Source organism: Podarcis cretensis, assembly GCF_951804945.1.
Source record: "Podarcis cretensis genome assembly, chromosome: 13".
In the NCBI taxonomy this organism is placed as follows: Eukaryota; Metazoa; Chordata; class Lepidosauria; order Squamata; family Lacertidae; genus Podarcis; species Podarcis cretensis.
Genome location: NC_137182.1, coordinates 9,465,614 through 9,485,081, shown reverse-complemented (window position 1 = coordinate 9,485,081; position 19,468 = coordinate 9,465,614). Strand labels below are relative to the sequence as shown.

General features: G+C 45.0%; 1 protein-coding gene across 1 annotated transcript in view; it reads right to left on the bottom strand.

Annotated features, from left to right (window-relative positions):
• HGSNAT (heparan-alpha-glucosaminide N-acetyltransferase) overlaps positions 1–19,139 on the bottom strand; it is a 31,594-nt gene extending 12,455 nt beyond the window's left edge. Inside the window, exons 1-8 of the mRNA XM_079949582.1 lie at positions 18,902–19,139; positions 12,747–12,862; positions 10,545–10,675; positions 9,045–9,166; positions 7,816–7,885; positions 5,533–5,602; positions 4,401–4,510; positions 860–936 (exon numbers count right to left, since the gene is read on the bottom strand). Of these exons, the coding sequence (XP_079805708.1) occupies positions 860–936; positions 4,401–4,510; positions 5,533–5,602; positions 7,816–7,885; positions 9,045–9,166; positions 10,545–10,675; positions 12,747–12,862; positions 18,902–19,019 (814 nt within the window). The 5' untranslated portion in view covers positions 19,020–19,139. The remainder of the gene's footprint in view (positions 1–859; positions 937–4,400; positions 4,511–5,532; positions 5,603–7,815; positions 7,886–9,044; positions 9,167–10,544; positions 10,676–12,746; positions 12,863–18,901) is intronic.
• Positions 19,140–19,468: the final 329 nt, after the last annotated feature.

Sequence of the window (19,468 nt, the reverse complement as noted above, 5' to 3'; positions counted from 1 at the left end):
CCGCAATGGGGTGAGCTCCCGTTGCTTGGTCCCTGCTCCTGCCAACCTAGCAATTCGAAATCACGTCAAAGTGCAAGTAGATAAATAGGTACCGCTCCGGCGGGAAGGTAAACGGCGTTTCCGTGCGCTGCTCTGGTTCGCCAGAATGACCCAGAAGATGTAAGCCGGCTCCCTCGGCCAATTAAGCGAGATGAGCGCCGCAACCCCAGAGTCGGTCACGACTGGACCTAATGGTCAGGGGTCCCTTTACCTTAAGTCATAAATAGGTAACGACTTAAATATCCCCTCCCACTGTTTTTCCACTACAAATTGCCCCCTCCTGAAGAAGCTTTTCCTGAAAAGGGAGGTTGTTGGGGTTCAGCTATGTGCATTTACATGCCATCTATAGTTAGGCCTCGGCAAGTGTGGCCTAGAGTGGGCTTTGTTACCTACACACTCAGCTTCTCTTGCAGGCATTTGGTATCTGGTCCCAGAAAGCAGATGAGGCATGTTTGGCTCTCTCTACCCATTTCTATCCATTCTGAAGGAAATCAGCCCTGAGTGCTTACAGGAAGGACAGATCGTGAAGCTGAGGCTCCAATACTTTGGCCACCTCATGAGAAGAGAAGACTCCTTGAGAAAGACCCTGATGTTGGGAAAGATGGAGGGCACAAGGAGAAGAGGATGACAGAGGACGAGATGGTTGGACAGTGTTCTCGAAGCTACCAGCATGAGTCTGACCAAACTGCGGGAGGCAGTGGAAGACAGGAGTGCCTGGCGTGCTGTGGTCCATGGGGTCACGAAGAGTTGGACACAACTAAACGACTAAATAACAACACCCATTTCTATGAATGAAGTGAAAGTCAAGAACAACATTTACCATTCCAGCTCTGATGCTTGAAGAACCAGTACTTTCCTCCACCGTAATTGACGAAGACCATAATTACAAGGGCCAACCTACAAAGGGGAAAGCAAAGGAAGATTACATACCTCACATATTTCACCATTAAAATGGTTAACTATTGCTGTCTGAGAAGAAAATTTCTAAATTATTATATATTTATTCAGTGCTTTTTTCTAAAAAAAAATGTTTAAAAGGTAAAAGGACCCCTGACCATTAGGTCCAGTTGTGGCTGACTCTGGGGTTGCAGCGCTCATCTTGCTTTACTGGCCGAGGGAGCCGGCGTCCAGCTTCCGGGTCATGTGGCCAGCATGACTAAGCCGCTTCTGGTGAACCAGAGCAGCGCATGGAAACGCCATTTACCTTCCCGCCGGAGCGGTACCTATTTACAGTGGTGCCTCGCAAGACGAAATTAATTCGTTCTGCGAGTTTTTTCGTCTTGCGATTTTTTCCGTCTTGCGAAGCACGGTGTCGGTAGTCAAAACTCCTACCGGCCTAAAAGTTGTCTGCCCGCTGCGGGCAGGAGGGAGGGAGGGAGCGTCAGCGACAATGGATGCCTATTGCCCCTGTTGCTGCTGCAGCCGGCCAGCCAGCCAAAAGCGCGCGAGTGGAGAGGGGCGCATCCAGCCCGTTGGAGAGGAGCGCGGGGGCGCGTCCCCGGTGGCTCCCAAGCTGACCTTGCCTGGCCCGGCGCCTTCCGCGCTGCCAAAGGGAGACTCACCTGCTGCCTGCGCTGCGCCGGGACTAACTCGAGCGGGGCGAGGAGAACACACACTCGCGCGCGCACACACACCGAGAGGCAAACGTGCCGCAGCCGTCGACGTTGCGGGGTTGGAAAGCGCGGAGATGCAGTTAGGGGGCGCCCCTCGCAAGGCGAGCGCCGGAGGGCCCGGGCAGGCGCTATTCCCACCGCCGGGGCGCTGGGGGGGGGGGAGAAGGAAGGAGCCCCGTCCGAAGAGCCCCGGAGCCTGGCCTCCCTAACTGGGAGTTGTGGGGAGGGAAGTGTGCACGCCTTGCTATTTTTCGCCGAAACAAAGCTCCCTCTTCCTCAGAACCCGCCTTCACATGTTCTTGCCCCTATGGAGACGCACACCGCGTGCTATGAGTTGCTCCTCGAAGTCACAACTGTATTAACAGTTTTAAGAAAAAGGAAACAAACTTGCAAGACGTTTTCGTCTTGCGAAGAAAGCCCATAGGGAAAATCGTCTTGCGAAGCAACTCAAAAATGGAAAACCCTTTCGTCTTGCGAGTTTTCAGTCTTGCGAGGCATTTGTCTTGCGGGGCACCACTGTATCTACTTGCACGTTGATGTCCTTTCAAACTGCTAGGTGGGCAGGAGCAGGGACTGAGCAACAGGAGCTCACCCCGTCACGGGGATTTGATCCGCCAACCTTCTGATTGGCAAGTCCTAGGCTCTGTGGTTTAACCCACAGTGCCACCTGCGGTACTCTAATTTTGACTCAAGAAAAAACACCATTTTATGGTTCAAATCGGGAAAAATACAGCAAATGGACAAAAGTACAAAGATTCACAAAATGTTTAGGGGTATGTGTCCCCCCCAGAAAAAACCCACTGTATTTAATCCTACAAGGTATGATTCAGAGGCCTCTCTTGATGTAACCTTATCTCCTTGTGAGAGGAGGCAAAAATCTAGTCCAACCCCCCTGTAATGGAGAAATTTGTCACCCAGAGTGGGGCTCAAACCCACAACCCTTGAGATTAAGAGTCTCACATGCTTCCAACTGAACTATGTACTTTGTTAAGAGAAGGCTACCTTATTTCATTACTTCTACAGTGGTTGGTTTGCAGGTGACTGTAACTGACTTTAAGTTCTGAGACTCTAAATAAATCTATTTATTGGTCCCGGTTCTGTTGCAAATGGGAGAATGGAACAAATCTGCATATGGAAGGCAGAAAGTGAGAGTTCCTACCAAATGCTCTTCTCCATCTGCCAAGAGAATGTTATAATGCAGAGTTTGTACTTTCCATTTTATTCCAGCATTTCCCTGGGCCTGCTATATTTTGGGGACTGCCTACAGTTAAGGGATAGAGAATGAACCAAGAGATCATGCCTTCTTTCATGTGCTGGAGCTGAGAGGAACTGGGGAAGGGCAGCATGTAATCTGTGGCTGGGTTGAATCCCTTAAGAAACAGACAGTGTTCTGTTTGTACGGTTGCTGGATTTTTCATGGCATCTAGCACAAATGGATTCTCCTCTCTATGAGCCCTATTGCCACAGAAAAGAGAATTACCATATTTTTCGCTCTATAGGACGCACCCGACCATAGGATGCACCTTGTTTTAGAGGGGAGAACAGGAAAAATAATAATTCTCCCCCTCTGCTCAGCGCCCCTTCAACGAAGCAGCAGGAGAAACAGAGCCCCTTCCATTTCTCCTCCTGTTTCGCTGACGGGGCGCCGCACAGCTCTCCCTCTCTGCTGAAGCCAGGAGAGTCTTGTTCTCCCGGCTTCAGCAAAAGGAACCCGAAGTCTTCGGAGTGCAGCGCGAGTTCCTGCTGCACTCCAAAGGCTTCAGGCGGCTATCCCTGAAGCCAGGAGAGCAAGAGGGGTCGGTGCACACATCCCTTAAGTGTGGGCAGTCCCCAAAACATAGCAAGCCCAGGGAAATGCTGGAATAAAATGGAAAACACAAACTCTGCATTATAACCTTCTCTTGGCAGATGGAGAAGAGCATTAGGTAGGAACTCTCACTTTCTGCCTTCCGTATGCAGATTTGTTCCATTCTCCCATTTGTAACAGACCTGGGACCAAAAAACCGTGATAGATTTATTTAGAGTCTCAGAACTTAAAGTCAGTTGCAATCACCTGCAAACCAACCACCGTAGAAGTAATGAAACAAAATAGTCTTCTCTTAACAAAGTACATAGTTCAGTCAGAAGCATTTCAGGGTTGGGGGTTTGAGCCCCACTCTGGGTGATAAATTCCTCCATTACATGGGGTTGGACTAGATACTTGCCTCCTTACAAGGAGATAAGGTTACATCAGAGAAGCCTCTGAATCATACCTTGTAGGATTAAATAAATACAGTGGGGTTTTTCTGGGGGGACGCATACCCCTAAACATTTTGTGAATCTTTGTACTTTTGTCCATTTACTGTATTTATTTTCCCCCGATTTGAACTATAAAATGGCGATTTTCTTGAGTCGAAATTAGAGTACCCCTAAACATTTTTTTAAGAAAAAAGCACTGAATAAATATATAATAATTTAGAAATTTTCTTCTCAGACTTCAGCAAAAGCAACGCGAAGCCTCCGGAGTGCGGAGGGAGCGCTCCCTCTGCGCTTCGGAGGCTTCGTGTTGCTATCGCTGAAGCCAAGGAGTCTGCATTCGCTCCATAGGACGCGCACATATTTCCCCTTAATTTTTGGAGGGGGGAAAGTGCTTCCTATAGAGCGAAAAATACGGTAACTCTGAAAGCAACTGGTTTTAATTTCCCCGAACACATTACAGAAACGTCTTTGAAGCTTTCTGGTATGAAATCCTTCAGAGCTGAAAGTTACCCTCTAAACGTGTCCAGGGACCGAAGCCTCTGTAGGGAGGAAGCTGAACTCCATACCCCAGCCGGCAAATCGCCACCAGCAGCATCTGCTCTGCTTGGGGATCCAAGCTCCTTGAATAGAAAGGAAACAAGGGAAAATTAGCAATGAGGTGGATGGTCTCGAATAAAGCCCAAGCCACTTAGAACAGGTTTATCGGCATCTATTTATTTATCGTCTTTTGTGAGAGTTCCTCTTTACCGTTACCAAATTCCAAATATGAGACATGGGTCCAGTGCCTTTCCAAAAATGCAGTTTCTCATCATGCTACTGCCGTGGTGATAGGAACCACACCTACAAAAGTATTACTCTACACAACAGGGCCATGCACTCCAATGAATCTACTAATGCTATGATTATTCGCATTGGGCTGGCTATTGATCAGATGTTGGGTCTAACCCTGCTTCCTGTATAAAGAAAAAACACTAAAGGAAGGTAAAACCATTCCTTACACACACAAAAATAGCCTTTCAGTAAAGCTATAACAAAATTAATGTCACATTAGTGATTTGTAGCTAGCATAGTTTCAGGCTTCAATCCTATATATACATTTACCAGGCAAAAAACCTCCTTAAAAGCAATCAGTACTCTTAATGTAACACTAATGTCTCAACAAATGAAACTGATCTGTAGAAAATGTAACTTGAAAAAAGAGATATTGCACATACTTTTGTAAACCAAGAAATCTTTAATTAAAAAATATGTTTAAAAAAAGAAATAGGAAAAGAAAAGCAATCACTACTCTTTTTCAGCCAAGAGACCTGATTCATACACATGTACAATCATTTGATGTCTGACTTAACTTGCATTGCCACCCTGAAAAAGGACTGCATTTAAGGAAATGCTGGGTGATGGCTGATCTGTGATAGTGGTTTCTAGCATGGAATAATAACTTTGGTGCTGCACTCATCAAGTAATCAACAGACATGTGTGAACATGCCTTAACTAAGTAAATTTACAAGGCAAAAAACTAAATTATTAAACAATGTGATTAAGTTTTCATGACCTATGTGTGTACCCCTCAAACTTCACAGCAAATTCTTGACAGTGTGTGGTGTTTTTTTAATGGACAATTTGTATTATTCCAAGAACTTACTGAATTAATTAGACGATCAGTTTCTGTAGGATTCATCTTCTTGTAAAGCCAGTTTCTGATTGGTTCGATGCTGTGAATTAAGAGTAAAGAAAAGTCCCCTTTTATCCTTTACTAGGAACACCTTCAGTGATTGATCTAGCTAGCTAGCCACTTAAAGCATTTGATCACCTGTCCTTTACTTTGCAATGAAAATCTGAAGGACGTTTACAGTGATGACTAAAACAGTAAAACCCAAACAAATTATGCAAGACAGAAACAGTTTAAAAGTATCAGTGGTATTAGCAAGCTTAAGAGAAAAATAAAAGTAAAGAAATAAAAATGTAAACGTCTCATTAATAAAAAGGATTTCACCAGACACTAAACAGGAAAAAAGTCAGGCCTCTCTGGGAAAAGATGGGCACCTCCCACCACACCAAAAATGTTCTTTTCCCTGCAACCCACCCTCAAACCAGAAGGCGGGGAGATATATAGAAAAATATATGCATATAACCTCTGTGTTTGGGCAAGTTCATGTAGGGTTAGGAAGTCATTGGGTCTTAAGCAATATAGAGGTCTAAAGCTTTGAACTGTGCTCTGAAGTGGACTAGCAGTCAGCAAAGTTATTTAAGCACTTGTGACAATTGTTCCGTTTGACTAAAGGTAAAGGGACCCCTGACCATTAGGTCCAGTCGTGGCCGACTCTGGGGTTGTGGCGCTCATCTTGCTTTATTGGCCAAGGGAGCCGGCATACAGCTTCCGGGTCATGTGGCCAGCATGACTAAGCCGCTTCTGGCGAACCAGAGTAGCGCACGGAAATGCCGTTTACCTTCCTGCCGGAGCGGTCCCTATTTATATACTTGCACTTTGACGTGCTTTCGAACTGCTAGGTTGGCAGGAGCAGGGACCGAGCAATGGGAGCTCACCCCATTGTGGGGATTCGAATTGCCGGCCTTCTGATCGGCAAGTCCTAGGCTATGTGGTTTCACCCACAGCGCCACCCGCATCCCATCTGTTTGACTAGTCCCAGTCTATTGTCCACCACTGTGTTCTAGACAAACTGAACCTCCTAAGCAGCCTTCAAAGGCATCACCCATGTGCCACATATTACTATAGTCTAATCTGGAGGTTACCAGAGCACCGGCAACAGTGATCAGGTTATTTCTGTGCAAGTTGTCAAAGCTAGTGCGCCACCTCAGAATGTTGACACCAGCTGGGTGTCACCAACTTACTGATGGCAACCTCACTCCAAATTTCCAAATAACCCCACTTGTACATTTCACATACTCCCCCAGCCCCCCAAAAGAAAGCACTGTGGAATACCAGAGCTCAAGTGCTATGGTGGTAGAGGAATTGTCTTCCAGAAGCAGTTTCTGGCAACATCCCTGCATCTAGATAGAAACAGAGCTACTCGATTACAGTACCCTCCATCCCTGTTCTGGAATGTCAGTCCAAAAGGATACGAGGATCAATGATGCATACTCTTTGGAGGGAGCAATGTGATCCAGCGCCGAGGGCCTTCTGGTGGTTCCCTCGCTGCAAGAAGCCAAGTTACAGGGAACTAGGCAGAGGACCTTCTCGGTGGTGGCACCCACCCTGTGGAACGCCCTCCCATCAGATGTCAAAGAGAAAAATAACTACCAAACTTTTAGAAGACATTTGAAGGCATCCCTGTTTAGGGAAGCTTTTAATGTTTAATAGGTTATTGTATTTTAGTGTTCTGTTGGAAGCCGCCCTGAGTGGCTGGGGAAACCCAGCCAGATGGGCGGGGGTATAAATATATTATATTATTATTATTATTATTATTATTATTATTATTACACCAGAGAGGACCCTTTAATTATGTAGGGCAGTCATCTTGCTCTCCATAATGGAATCCCTGGATCCCAGATGCCCAGATCCCTGGTGCCCAGGACACTTTCGTAACAATGTCCCAGCAAGTGATACAGAGGGAGGCCTGGACACATCAAGAAAGGTCTTACGGTAAGTGCTGCCACCAGACAAGTAATAAAAGCAGTATTGGGAAAGCTGCACATAGACAGTCATCAATGGCAGCACGACATTGTTCAAAGAAGGCTTGGAATAAACAGAGATATTCTGTTCTTTATTTTTCAGGGAAATTTGATTGTTCATTATATATTTTGCACTTGGGAACCAGGTTCTCAGCTAATGCTCTTTGAGACAGACCGGAGAACCGCCCCACAAGCCACATTCCCAGACTGCATAAATGAACTGTTCTCAATTAGCCAGCAGGAGAAACATTCAAAAGGAAGCAACAGGAATATCTTATTAAGACATTTTACTTACTTCACACAAACCTGCCCCAATGCCAGAATGGAGAAGAATCCCATGTAGATGAGAAACGCAAAAAGAATTGCTATACAAAGGAAAAGAGTGAGTTTTAATTACTCCAAATTGCAAAGTAGATTCCTGGGCCAGAATTCCACATATCTGCAGAAAACTAAAAACACCCCCAGCCCAGTTTTTATTGGAACATTTGCTAACATCTCAAGACAGTAAACAAAACATAATAAAAACACAGAGGAGGAAAAGTGTGATATGCTCAAGCATAGAAGCATCTCCAGCTAGATTCTTTTTCACACTGTCTAGCTCTCTGTGATGATCCAATATTACAGCTACACCTCTTTCAGGATGTTTTCTGCAATAAACAGCTCACAGGAACACAAACAGGGGCTGGAATATCTGCTCAGGAAAGCAACAACTGGGCAAACGATCCTGGTTAGAGATTGCAGGGGAGAGCTGCTTGTTAGTCAGGCTGTAATGAATTAACTGAATTGAAAAAAATATGCATACAAACAGGGGCACTGATAGTAGATGAGCCCTAGTTTTTTAATAAAGGGTCCTGGATTGCCCACTTAATGATTTTTCTGCCTCTTGTAGCAATTTTAATGTGCTGTGCTAGATGCTGTGTGGTTTTTAATTGTGCTTTTGCAGACATGCCATGGACTACCTGAATGAAGCTACTGTCAGTGGACCAAGGTTCTGGAGCCCCTGATCTACACTGACTGGCAAGGGCTCTCCAGTGTTTCAGACAGCAGACGTTCGCTGCCCTACCTGGAGATGCCAGAATTGAACCTAAGATCTTCTGCATTTAAAATAGATGTTCCACCACAGTGCTACGGCCCTTTCCTTAACCTTAATTTTCCCAGAGGCATCCATACATACAGTCATACCTCATATTGCATCCGCTTCAGGTTACGTGTTTTCATGTTGCATCCCGCGACAACCCGGAAGTACCGCAATGGGTTACTTCTGGGTTTTGCCGCTCACACACGCTTGCTAAATCGCGCTTTGCGCATGTGCAGAAGCACTAAATTGCACCGTGTGCGTGCACAGACACGGCGCTTCAGCTTGCATCAGTTCCGTGTTATGGACGGGCCTCCGGAACGGATCCCGTCCATAACATGAGGTTCCACTGTATAAATTAGAATGTACAATTTTTATTTTTTAGTATGTTTTGATACTTGGGATTAAATAATTTTTTTAAAAAAGCATAAACATATAAAGCAACATACGGAGGTAGCTGTTGGAAGGACTCTGATTGACAGTTATATTGCATGAAATCTTCGAGATGCTGCCATGGAGACTCCCAACCACTAGGGAATAGTTTCCAAATTCCCCAAAATGATAATGTAACCTGCAAACAGCAAAGGGAAAATATTCTGGAAGTTACTTTTAAATTAGAACTACCTCTGAAATCACACTGACACAATGCAGTATGTATGATACCTTCGAAGAGCAGGATTTAAATAATTACATGTTAGCATGGCCTAAAAGCTGAGCCACTGTTTTCTGGTGTGCTAACACTCTGCTATAGGTAGCTGTGTGATGACTTGATGCACGCACACCCCCACACACCCTGATGCCAGCTGATCCAATGATCACAAGTTGTGTAGAAACAGTGCTTTAAATATGCCTGCTTGCTCACCACCCCATGGCCTGCAGAACACACAAACCAAACGGTTTAGAACCTGTGCCCATTTAGCTGACAGCAGGGTGAAGTCTTAGAGGATCTGCTAAAACTTTTGGGTTTAGTTCTGTTTTCTGCTTACCTCTCTTCACTTTCCTGATATTATGCAACTCTTCTCCTCTACAGCCTCTTCTATCTATGCTCCCATCTAAGTTCTACAGCACTAGGGTGATTTTCTACTTCTTTTTCTCTCATTATGAATTCAGATTGTCTTTGCTAGTTCTGCTGCTTCTGAAGAAATGAACCTATGCTGCCAGTTCTCATAGTAGACTAGTATACAGTAAGCAGCACATAAGAAGCACACAAAACACTAAAAAACCATTCTAGGTTCTAAATCTTATATTAATAATCCAAAAATCGAGAGAGCTATGTACTAGATCTACTACAGAAGCTACAAACAGGAAACTCATTCAAAGATTCAGTCTTTAAAGGTTCCTTTAGCCAGGCTCCTATAGATATCAACAAAGGTAAGTTGGATCAAACAAAGTGTCAGTGAAGTTACTTACGCACAAGAGTTAGACAAGGTGCTGGCGTTTGTCACCTGTTTCGCCCATGGAGTCTCAGGCTTCTTCAGTAAACTCTCTCTCACGGTTTTGATATATTTATAAACATTCAAGTCCATATGTTACATTTCTTCTTAGATTAAGCTATAATATTTAATTTCTTTCTTCAGGAAATTCTCCCTCAAGATTTTGGTGTATTTACATACATTCAACTTCATATGCTAAGTTCTTTCTTGACTTAAGCATTTATTCCTTTACTAAGCCTAAGATTTAGAACGTAGAATGGTTTTTTAGTGTTTCGTGTGCCACTTATGTGCTGCTTACTTTATACTAGTTCTGCTGCTTCAGCTGCTGCAGAATTACATAAACTCTCCAATAATGGTTACTGATGGAACTATGCTTACATTACAGTATATTGCTGGACTTTCATTAAAGCTTGTAATTTCACTAAATAAATAACCACAGCAGAGTCATGGGGACATTGCAGACGCTGGCAACTGTGAACTATTTCAAGGAGCAGTACACTAAAATAAGGCTCTGACCTGCAAATTTCTTTGTTGTCCTTAGTGTTACTGACCAGCAGGGTGACTGCATGCTGAGAATCCACAGCAGCAATGCTAATACTAGGCTCTTCAGATGTTTTGTTGATGGAAATCAATTCCTGAGGCAAGCACTGGAAAATAAGGGAAAATGAACAACAATAAGATATAGAAGTGACCAAAACTAGACACAATAAAAAGACCATCTTTGAAATAGTCATACCTCGTGTTGCGTTAGGTTCATGTTGCGTCTTTTCAGCTAGCGAATGAGGCAAACCTGGAAGTATATACTTCCGGGCTTTGCCCTGCACGCACATGCAGAAGCGTTCTGCATGCTTTGTGCATGTGCAAAATAATAATAATAATAATAATATTTATTTATATCCCACCCTCCCCAGCCGAAGCCGGGCTCAGGGCGGCTAACAACAATAAAACAGTATAACACAACACAACACAACACTCTAAAATCATTCATTATAAAATTAACTCAAATCAAACCAATGGCAACCATTGGGCTAGAGTTCTGTGAGGATTTCCAAAGGAGGGAGTCAGGCTGTGCCCTGGCCAAAGGCCTGGTGGAACAGCTCTGTCTTGCAGGCCCTGCGGAAAGATGTCAAGTCCCACAGGGCCCTAGTCTCTTGTGACAGAGCGTTCCACCAGATTGGAGCCGCAGCCGAAAAAGCCCTGGCTCTAGTTGAGGCCAGCCTCAACTAGAGGCTAGCATTCTAGCATTCTGTGTGCTTCGCACATGCGCAGAAACGCCACTCTAGTTGCAGACTTTTTGGGGTGCAAATGGCACCCCGGAACAGATCGTGTCCGCAACTAGAGGTACCACTGTATAACACAAATAGAAGGGTCTAAAGCAGTTGTTCTCAACCTGTGGGTCCCCAGATGTTTTTGGACTACAACTCCCATCATCCCTGACCACTGATCATGCTGGCTAGGAATGATGGGAGTTGAAGTCCAACAACATCTGGGGACCCACAGGTTGAGAACCACTGGTCTAAAGGAAAGTAGTGGTTTGTTCTGAAAAAAAAGAAAGGAATGATTATCAGACAAACTACTACATGATCTGTTTCCTATGTTAAGAGTTATACTAGCTGAAATAAAATGTGCATTAGCACCACTGGTTTGTTTGCACATTATCTTGGGGTTAGAGTCTAGAACTAATTTTCTCCACTGAAAATATATCAGCATTCATGCAGGCTCAGTTCAGACATGGATCATGGTTTACAAAGCTTAACTGGTTTGTCACAACCTCTAAATCAACAAACCGTGGTTTTACCCATCGCTCTACCTCCAGCACATTAGCAGGCCACAGACACAGGAGTGGATAGAAAACTAAACCATTTCAGTTCTCAGTGTCAATTTCCTGAGTAAGCACCCTCCCATGCCATTCTAGCCTATAACCATGTCTCTTTGCCCAGTTTTTATTTTGCAAATCAGGAAAAATTCTGGAACGTACCCATACTTCCATGGTCTTAACTACTGAGCTGAGACTAGGCTTCTGCATGGCTATAATGGCTATAATGAGCCAACTATAGGCAATAATGCCAAAATCTGGCTTCTTCTGTGTGTTTCTTCCCTTTACCGTGAAGACATTTTGTTAAATTGCACATGACAGGGGTGCTCTTCCACACCCGTGAGTCCTGGAGGGCCCCTCTTAATTTTCATGGTCCTAAGTCCCAGTCCTCCTTTCCCAGGGGAGAAATGTCAGATTCTGGAAAATAATGACGTATTAAACTATAGTGCATCATTGCTTTCTAACTGTGAAAGTTTTAGGGTGGCATTCAATAACTCCCACCTACCCATCAATGAAGGGACGCGGGTGGCGCTGTGGGTAAAACCTCAGCGCTTAGGGTTTGCCGATCGCATGGTCGGCGGTTCGAATCCCCGCGGCGGGGTGAGCTCCCGTCTTTCGGTCCCAGCTCCTGCCCACCTAGCAGTTCGAAAGCACCCCTAAGTGCAAGTAGATAAATAGGTACCGCTTTATAGCGGAAAGGTAAACGGTGTTTCCGTGTGCTGCGCTGGCGCCGGCTCGCCAGAGCAGCTTCGTCACGCTGGCCACGTGACCCAGAAGTGTCTGCGGACAGCGCTGGCCCCCGGCCTCTTAAGTGAGATGGGCGCACAACCCTAGAGTCGGACATGACTGGCCCGTACGGGCAGGGGTACCTTTACCTTTACCCATCAATGAGTATGAATTACCTGGTAGCAATAATCTGAGATCCAGGAGATGGTTAAGTTCTCACCAAGCAACTCATTATGAATTTGTAGCAAAGCCTGGTCAATTTTCAGATCCCAGGGTTGTCTTCTGGATATGTCTGTAAGAGATAAAGCATGGAAAGAAAGCTTCACCGTTTAGCCAGTGTTGCTGATGAACTGGGAATTCTGCAAAGACAGATCCTTTCCAGATTACATGCTCGGAGGCATCATATAAACCCCAAACATCTTTGCAAATGGACTCAGAGCCAGAGATGGAAGCCAAGTCACCTCCAAGCCCAAGAGGATGTCAGCACATGAAGATGCAGTACCAGGCTGTGGCCAGTCACCATAGTGCCTGGCTTAGTCCTCAGAAGTAATGGGCTACTCAAGCATAGCAGTTTCCTCACAAGTAGACCCAAATCCTTGGTTAGCTCATATTTCCAACAGCTGTGCCTAAGAGGGGGGGCTTATAAGGCTACTGCACATAAGCATTCAGTCACTGCAGAGATATTGGAACAATTTCTTTACTCCAGCTCTTTGGTATGTCTTGTTGCTTTGTTGTGAACATCCTGGAGTGAGTGTGATATTGGACTGCTACTGGCTTTTGCCTTTCTCGCTGACACCCCCAAACATGGCTGTGGGTCATGACTTGCCTTTGTTCTGGAAATTGATGTATTTGCCAAACAGGTAAAAATGCTGATCATAGAAGACTATAATGGCTAATCTTTAGAAATGACAAACTCAAATAATCATGCTCCAAAAATATATTTTTACATCAACAATCAAACACAATGCCAGGGACTGTGACTACAGGCTAATGAATGCAAAACATATGCTTGACCACTGGGCTATGTCATGTCCTCTGAGCTAGGGGCCTCTAAGCACGGGCTAATCTTTTTAAAAGAGAAACTAATGGCTAAGTGGCCCTGATCCCTTGTTGCCTTCTGCTGTTTGGTGAATACTTTTCTGTTCCAGCACACTTTTGTCTTGCTGGGTAGATACCTTTATACTGTACAATGAATTTGGATGAGCCTGTTTCGATTTTATATTTTTTATAAAGCCTATGACACTTTAATGGCTGTAAGCTTCCTTGAGAAATGCATCTGCACAAGGATGGGGTGTAGCCTTTTGAATAAATAAAATGTGAAAAAAATGTTTTTCCATTGAGAAACCTGTCTAGCTAGACACTTGTGGGGATGGTCCCCACAAGGATTTGTTGGTTTTAAACCATGTCGCTTAAGTGCAATAGCCTCTAAGCAGTTTACAAAGATAAAATACAAAAAATGAAAATCACTATAAAACCAAACTTCAATTAGAATGCCTGCTGGAATAAAAATGTGTTCAGTATATCCCAGATGTTCAGAAAGGAACTAAGCCTGCAATGCTAAGTGCATAACTCCTGGGACATATGAGCTATGTATCGAGCCATGGGAGACCACTAAAAATGACCTCAGTGATCAGGCAGGTTTATAGAGGATTAGGCAGTCTTTCAGGTATCCTGGGCCCAAATTGTAAAGGGCCTTGTAAACTAGTACAAGACCCCTGAACCTAGGAGTGCATGTGCAGTCAGTACAGAATTTTGGACACTGGAGTTATGTGCTAGTGATAGTATGTTCCAATCAACAGTCTAGCTGAAGTGTTTTGCACCAGCTGAAGCCAATATTTAGTTATTCTATGTTAGCAATACACGGGACGCAGGTGGCGCTGTGGGTTAAAGCCTCAGTGCCTAGGACTTGCCGATCGAAAGGTCGGCGGTTCGAATCCCTGCGGCGGGGTGCGCTCCCGCTGCTCGGTCCCAGCGCCTGCCAACCTAGCAGTTCGAAAGCACCTCCGGGTGCAAGTAGATAAATAGGGACCGCTTACCAGCGGGAAGGTAAACGGCGTTTCCGTGTGCGGCTCTGGCTCGCCAGAGCAGCGATGTCACGCTGGCCATGTGACCCGGAAGTGTCTCCGGACAGCGCTGGCCCCTGGCCTCTTGAGTGAGATGGGCGCACAACCCCAGAGTCTGTCAAGACTGGCCCGTACGGGCAGGGGTACCTTTACCTTTACCTTTTTTATGTTAGCAATGACTTTTATAACTGGTCTGTGAATGAAGCATGTGGCTTATTGCACTGATGTCTAAGGATAATAAAAACAAAATAAAAATAACAGGACTATAGAGAATTCCAGTGAGTTTAAGTCCCAGCACCAAATCAGGATCTAACTCTGAATGTCAAATAGTCAGCCCCTTCACAAAACATTCGACTACTTAAAATAAAAACACAGCTAAGGTGCAGAATTCATCGCTTCTTTTTAGAATTATAAAGTACAGTTCAACCCTAGATGATTAGGAGACTCCCAGTGCTTTCCTCCCTTGTCTTTTCTTTTACCAGATATGCAAAATACACCAGACATTTTTTCCCCTCACATCAGCCACCAGTTCCTCTAAGCCCATAAGCTGCCTGTAGCAAGCTGGCTTCCTCCCTGGTGAGATGGTTAAATTGAAGCCTTGAAGCTCCTGTTGCTCAGTCCCTGCTCCTGCCAACCTAGCAGTTCGAAAGCACGTCAAAGTGCAAGTAGATAAATAGGTACCGCTCCGGCGGGAAGGTAAACGGCATTTTCATGCGCTGCTCTGGTTCGTCAGAAGCGGGTTAGTCATGCTGGCCACATGACCCGGAAGACATACGCCAGCTCCCTTGGCTAATAAAGCGAGATGAGTGCCGCAACCCCAGAGTCGGCCACGACTGGACCTAATGGTCAGGGGTCCCTTTACCTTTACCTTACACTGCAGCACAAAGTCCATGCAGTTGAAACAGTCTCCCATTTCTACTTTCCAGACATGACCTTCTTGGTAGGAGCGGAAGCACTGTGAAAGATTGCCCTTATACCCATCCCACAAGTGTATACCACAGTCTGTGACATCCCCTGGCTTATCCCTGATACAGGTCACCCATAAGGCTGACCAAGGCTGATTTAATCCCTGAACCGTGCCTGAATCCAGATCGTGAAAAGGATCCAGGCAGTTCGTATAATCCAGTAGCTCTTCCACCGCCCTCTCTACCACCTTGCCCAATAAAGGGTGGAAATTATCATTTTTTAACATCTGCCAGGCTGATGAGTCAATCTAGGGAGACATTGCAAAACTTTTTGAAATCCAAGTAGCGTGGGAATATTGGATGGGGAAGTGGGTTAAATATGATGATATTTACAGCTTCACACACCCCAAAGTATCTTATTTGGTTGGGTGGAATATTGTTCTGGGTCTTGGGCTGGGGCTTTGTTTGTGTCAGGGGAGGGGAGATGTTGTTGCCACCACTGATACAGTATTAATTTTGGGTATCTTTATTTTTCGCTCTTCCTATGATTCATGTGCAAATTGTTCCGTTTGGTTGCATTCTTGCTGACGCAATTTTATTTATTATTTATGGCTTTTGTCACATTCATGGTTACGCAGATCTGTGAGCTGCCTTGAAACTGTGGGAAAGGGTGGCAGGCAGAACAAAATGATGATGGTGGCAGTGGCAGCTTTCCGTTTTAAAAGCTAGGTTAAAGCATATCTTAGAGCTTGCAGCTTTTTATTTTAATCTGCGCCGTTTTGTCTTTCGCGAGCTATACTTCCGTGGTTGTTAAATGGAAGACAAATGAGCCTGTAATAATATTTTCTTTTTTTTAAGCCTTGCTGAATCGTTCCAGCAAAGGCCAGCTGAGTCCAACGACCTATTCCCAGGGCGGTGCAACCAGAGCACTAGTGTGGTGCAATTGTTAGAGCACTGGACTAAAAAAAACCCAAGGTTGAGGCAGGTGGGAATGAGATCAGGATTCGAATCCCTCACTAATCCATGAAGTGGCCTTGGGCCTGTCTCTCAGCCCCAACCTGCCTCACAGGGCTGTTGTGAGGGTGAAGCAGGGTGGGGATGTGGGGGGAATGCACATGGGTGCAGACAGGGATTTATTTTGGGGGGGTGGCAGGAGACCCACCTGTCATCCTCTGCCTGTCTAGCAGATTGGGAAGGATATGTCTCAACAACCGTTGTTTTAAATTACAGTGGTACCTTGGTTTACGAACTTAATCCGTTCGGGAAGTCCGTTCTTAAACTGAAACCCTTCTTAAACGGAGGCGCACTTTCCCTAATGAGGCTTGCACTGCCAGTGCCCTTCCACCATTTGTTCATAGACGGAGGGAAAGTTTGCAAACCGGGACACTACTTCCAGTTTTGTGGAGTTCATAAACTGAATAGTTCGTAAGCAGGGCTGTTCGTAAACTGAGGTACCACTGTACCGTATATTTCTGTGTACAGTGTTGCCTCTAGATGTGAACGGGATCCGTTTGGGGCCTTGTTCGCATCTAGAAGCAAACATAACCAGCGACGGCACATCTGCGCAGGCGCACATCGCTTTTCGCCGCTTCTGCGCATGCGCGTGGTGTCATTTTGAGCGTCTGCGCATGCGCAAGCGGCGAAACCCATAAGTAACTTGCTTCGTTACTTCTGGGTCGCCACGAAGCGCAACTCGAACGCGCTCATCCCGAAGCACATTCAACCCGAGGTATGACTGTACAATGGAACCTCTGGTTGGGCACGGGATCCGTTCGAGTGCTTGGGTCGGATCCTGAGGAATTTGCAGCCAGAGGTGCCGCTTCGAAACCTGGGAAAATACTTCCGGGTTTGCCGTGCATGTATCCCGAAGCATACATAACCGGAGGTGACCGTAATTAGAGGTACCACTATATAAGCTGCCCCCATATATAAGACGACTCTTATCTTTTGAGCCCAAAATTAGGAAATAAATATTTTCAATATTCCGTGTATAAGACGACCCTCAATTCCAAACTTAAAAAATTGGGTTTAAAAATATAGTCTCATACATGGGGAAACACAGCACTCTCTTTTGACCAAGGGCTCAGGAAAACCTGCCAAAATCTCCAGTTTCTTAACTTTTAGTGAAGTATTTTTATTTATTTACTTGAGTTGTCCCCTCAACCACCACCACCACCCCGCCATGCCCTGGACCACGTACAGCACCCGAGCTCCTGGGAGGGGGAAAAAGTGGCATATAAATGCAATTTTAAAATTGCATTTTTAAGCAGCGCCGACCACCTACCTTTCCCCCTGAGAGCAAAGTGGGGCAGGCGAAAAGCTTTTCAATGGCGCCCCCCTCCCCCAAAAAATCCGTGCCTTTAACTTTAGCATTCTTAACTCACTTTGCATAACAAGCCCTTCAGCCATTAAAAAATAAAAATAAGAATATGAAAGAAGTGATAGATTTTGGATGAAATTTTTGAATATTATGATATTTGAAGGAACTTTTAAAGGATAAAACTAATATAAATGAATTTGCTGAATTAAATTAGAAGTGGAATACAAGAAAGGAGGGCGGGTGGAAGTCAAGAAAAGAAGGATATGAATTAGAAAAGAGTCTTCTATTTCCCCCCCCCCCCTTTTTTATGTTAAGTGTTTGTAATTTTGTATTTTTTGTATTTTTGTGGTTTTGTATTTCTCTTGTGTTTCTTTCATTTATCGTTTGACAATTTCTTTATTGTGGAAACTTAATAAAATATCATTTCAAAAATAAAATAAAATAAAATAAAATAAAATAAAATAAAATAAAATAAAATAAAAACCACGAGATGGAAATACGCATAATATGAGATGACCGGCAGAATCCGAGACCTGGGAGAGGAGAGGGTTGAAGAAGACTGGAAGAAATTTAGGATTTATTTACAAAAACATTGTAATTTAATCGGATGTTAAGAAGGATGCCAGATCATAAACAATTGAGCCCCACTAAATTAGACGTAATCTGGATGATAAATGAGATTGAGGAAAATATAAATTTTTGGGGGAGAATTATTAGACTAAATTAAATGAATGAGATTTAAGAATGCAAACAAGTTGATAAATTGCTGGAAAAAGTTTTGCAATGATGCAAGTGGGGGACGGGAGGGAGTCCAAAGAAGCTCTGAAAATAGGTTATGACACATGTCTTGTTATTATTATTGCACTTTTGTATTTAAAAAAAAATATATATATATATATATATATATATATATATATATATATATATATAAAAGGAAATACGCATAATAAAAACGGGTGGGGGGGGGAGGGAGGGATGTTGAGGAAAACCAAAACCCGAAGCGAGAGAGGAGCTGGAGGGAGGAAGGGAGGGGCGGCGCTTACCGTGGGGTCGCTGCGTGCGGTGGGGCTGCGCCAAGCCCAGCAGGAGCAGCGCCAGGAGCGGCCCGCCGAGGGAGGAGGCCCGCCGAGGGCCCCAGCCGCCCGGCCTCAGCGATGCCATCCCTGCCGCTGTCGAAGCCGGAGGAGGAGGAGGAGCAGGAGAGGGGGCGGCGGCGGCGGCGGCTTCCCGGTCCCTCCTCCTCTTCTTTTCCCTCAGGAAAAGGGCCGAGGCCGCCGCCAATGCCGGTTGCCCATCGCCGCCCACCCCGTCCCGTTTGCCTCAGCCAGGCCAGGGCCGGATTTACCACAGTATAAGCTGAACAAGCTCTATTATAGTTTTTAGGGGAGGCATAGGCAAACTCGGCCCTCCAGCTGTTTTGGGGACTACAACTCCCATCATCCCTGACTAGCAAGACCAGTGGCAAGGGATGATGGGAATTGTAGTCCAAAAACAGCTGGAGGCACAAGGTTGGGAAACACTGGTTTAGGGGAGGCATAGGCAAACTCGGCCCTCCAGCTGTTTTTGGGACTACAACTCCCATCATCCCTGACTAGCAAGACCAGTGGCAA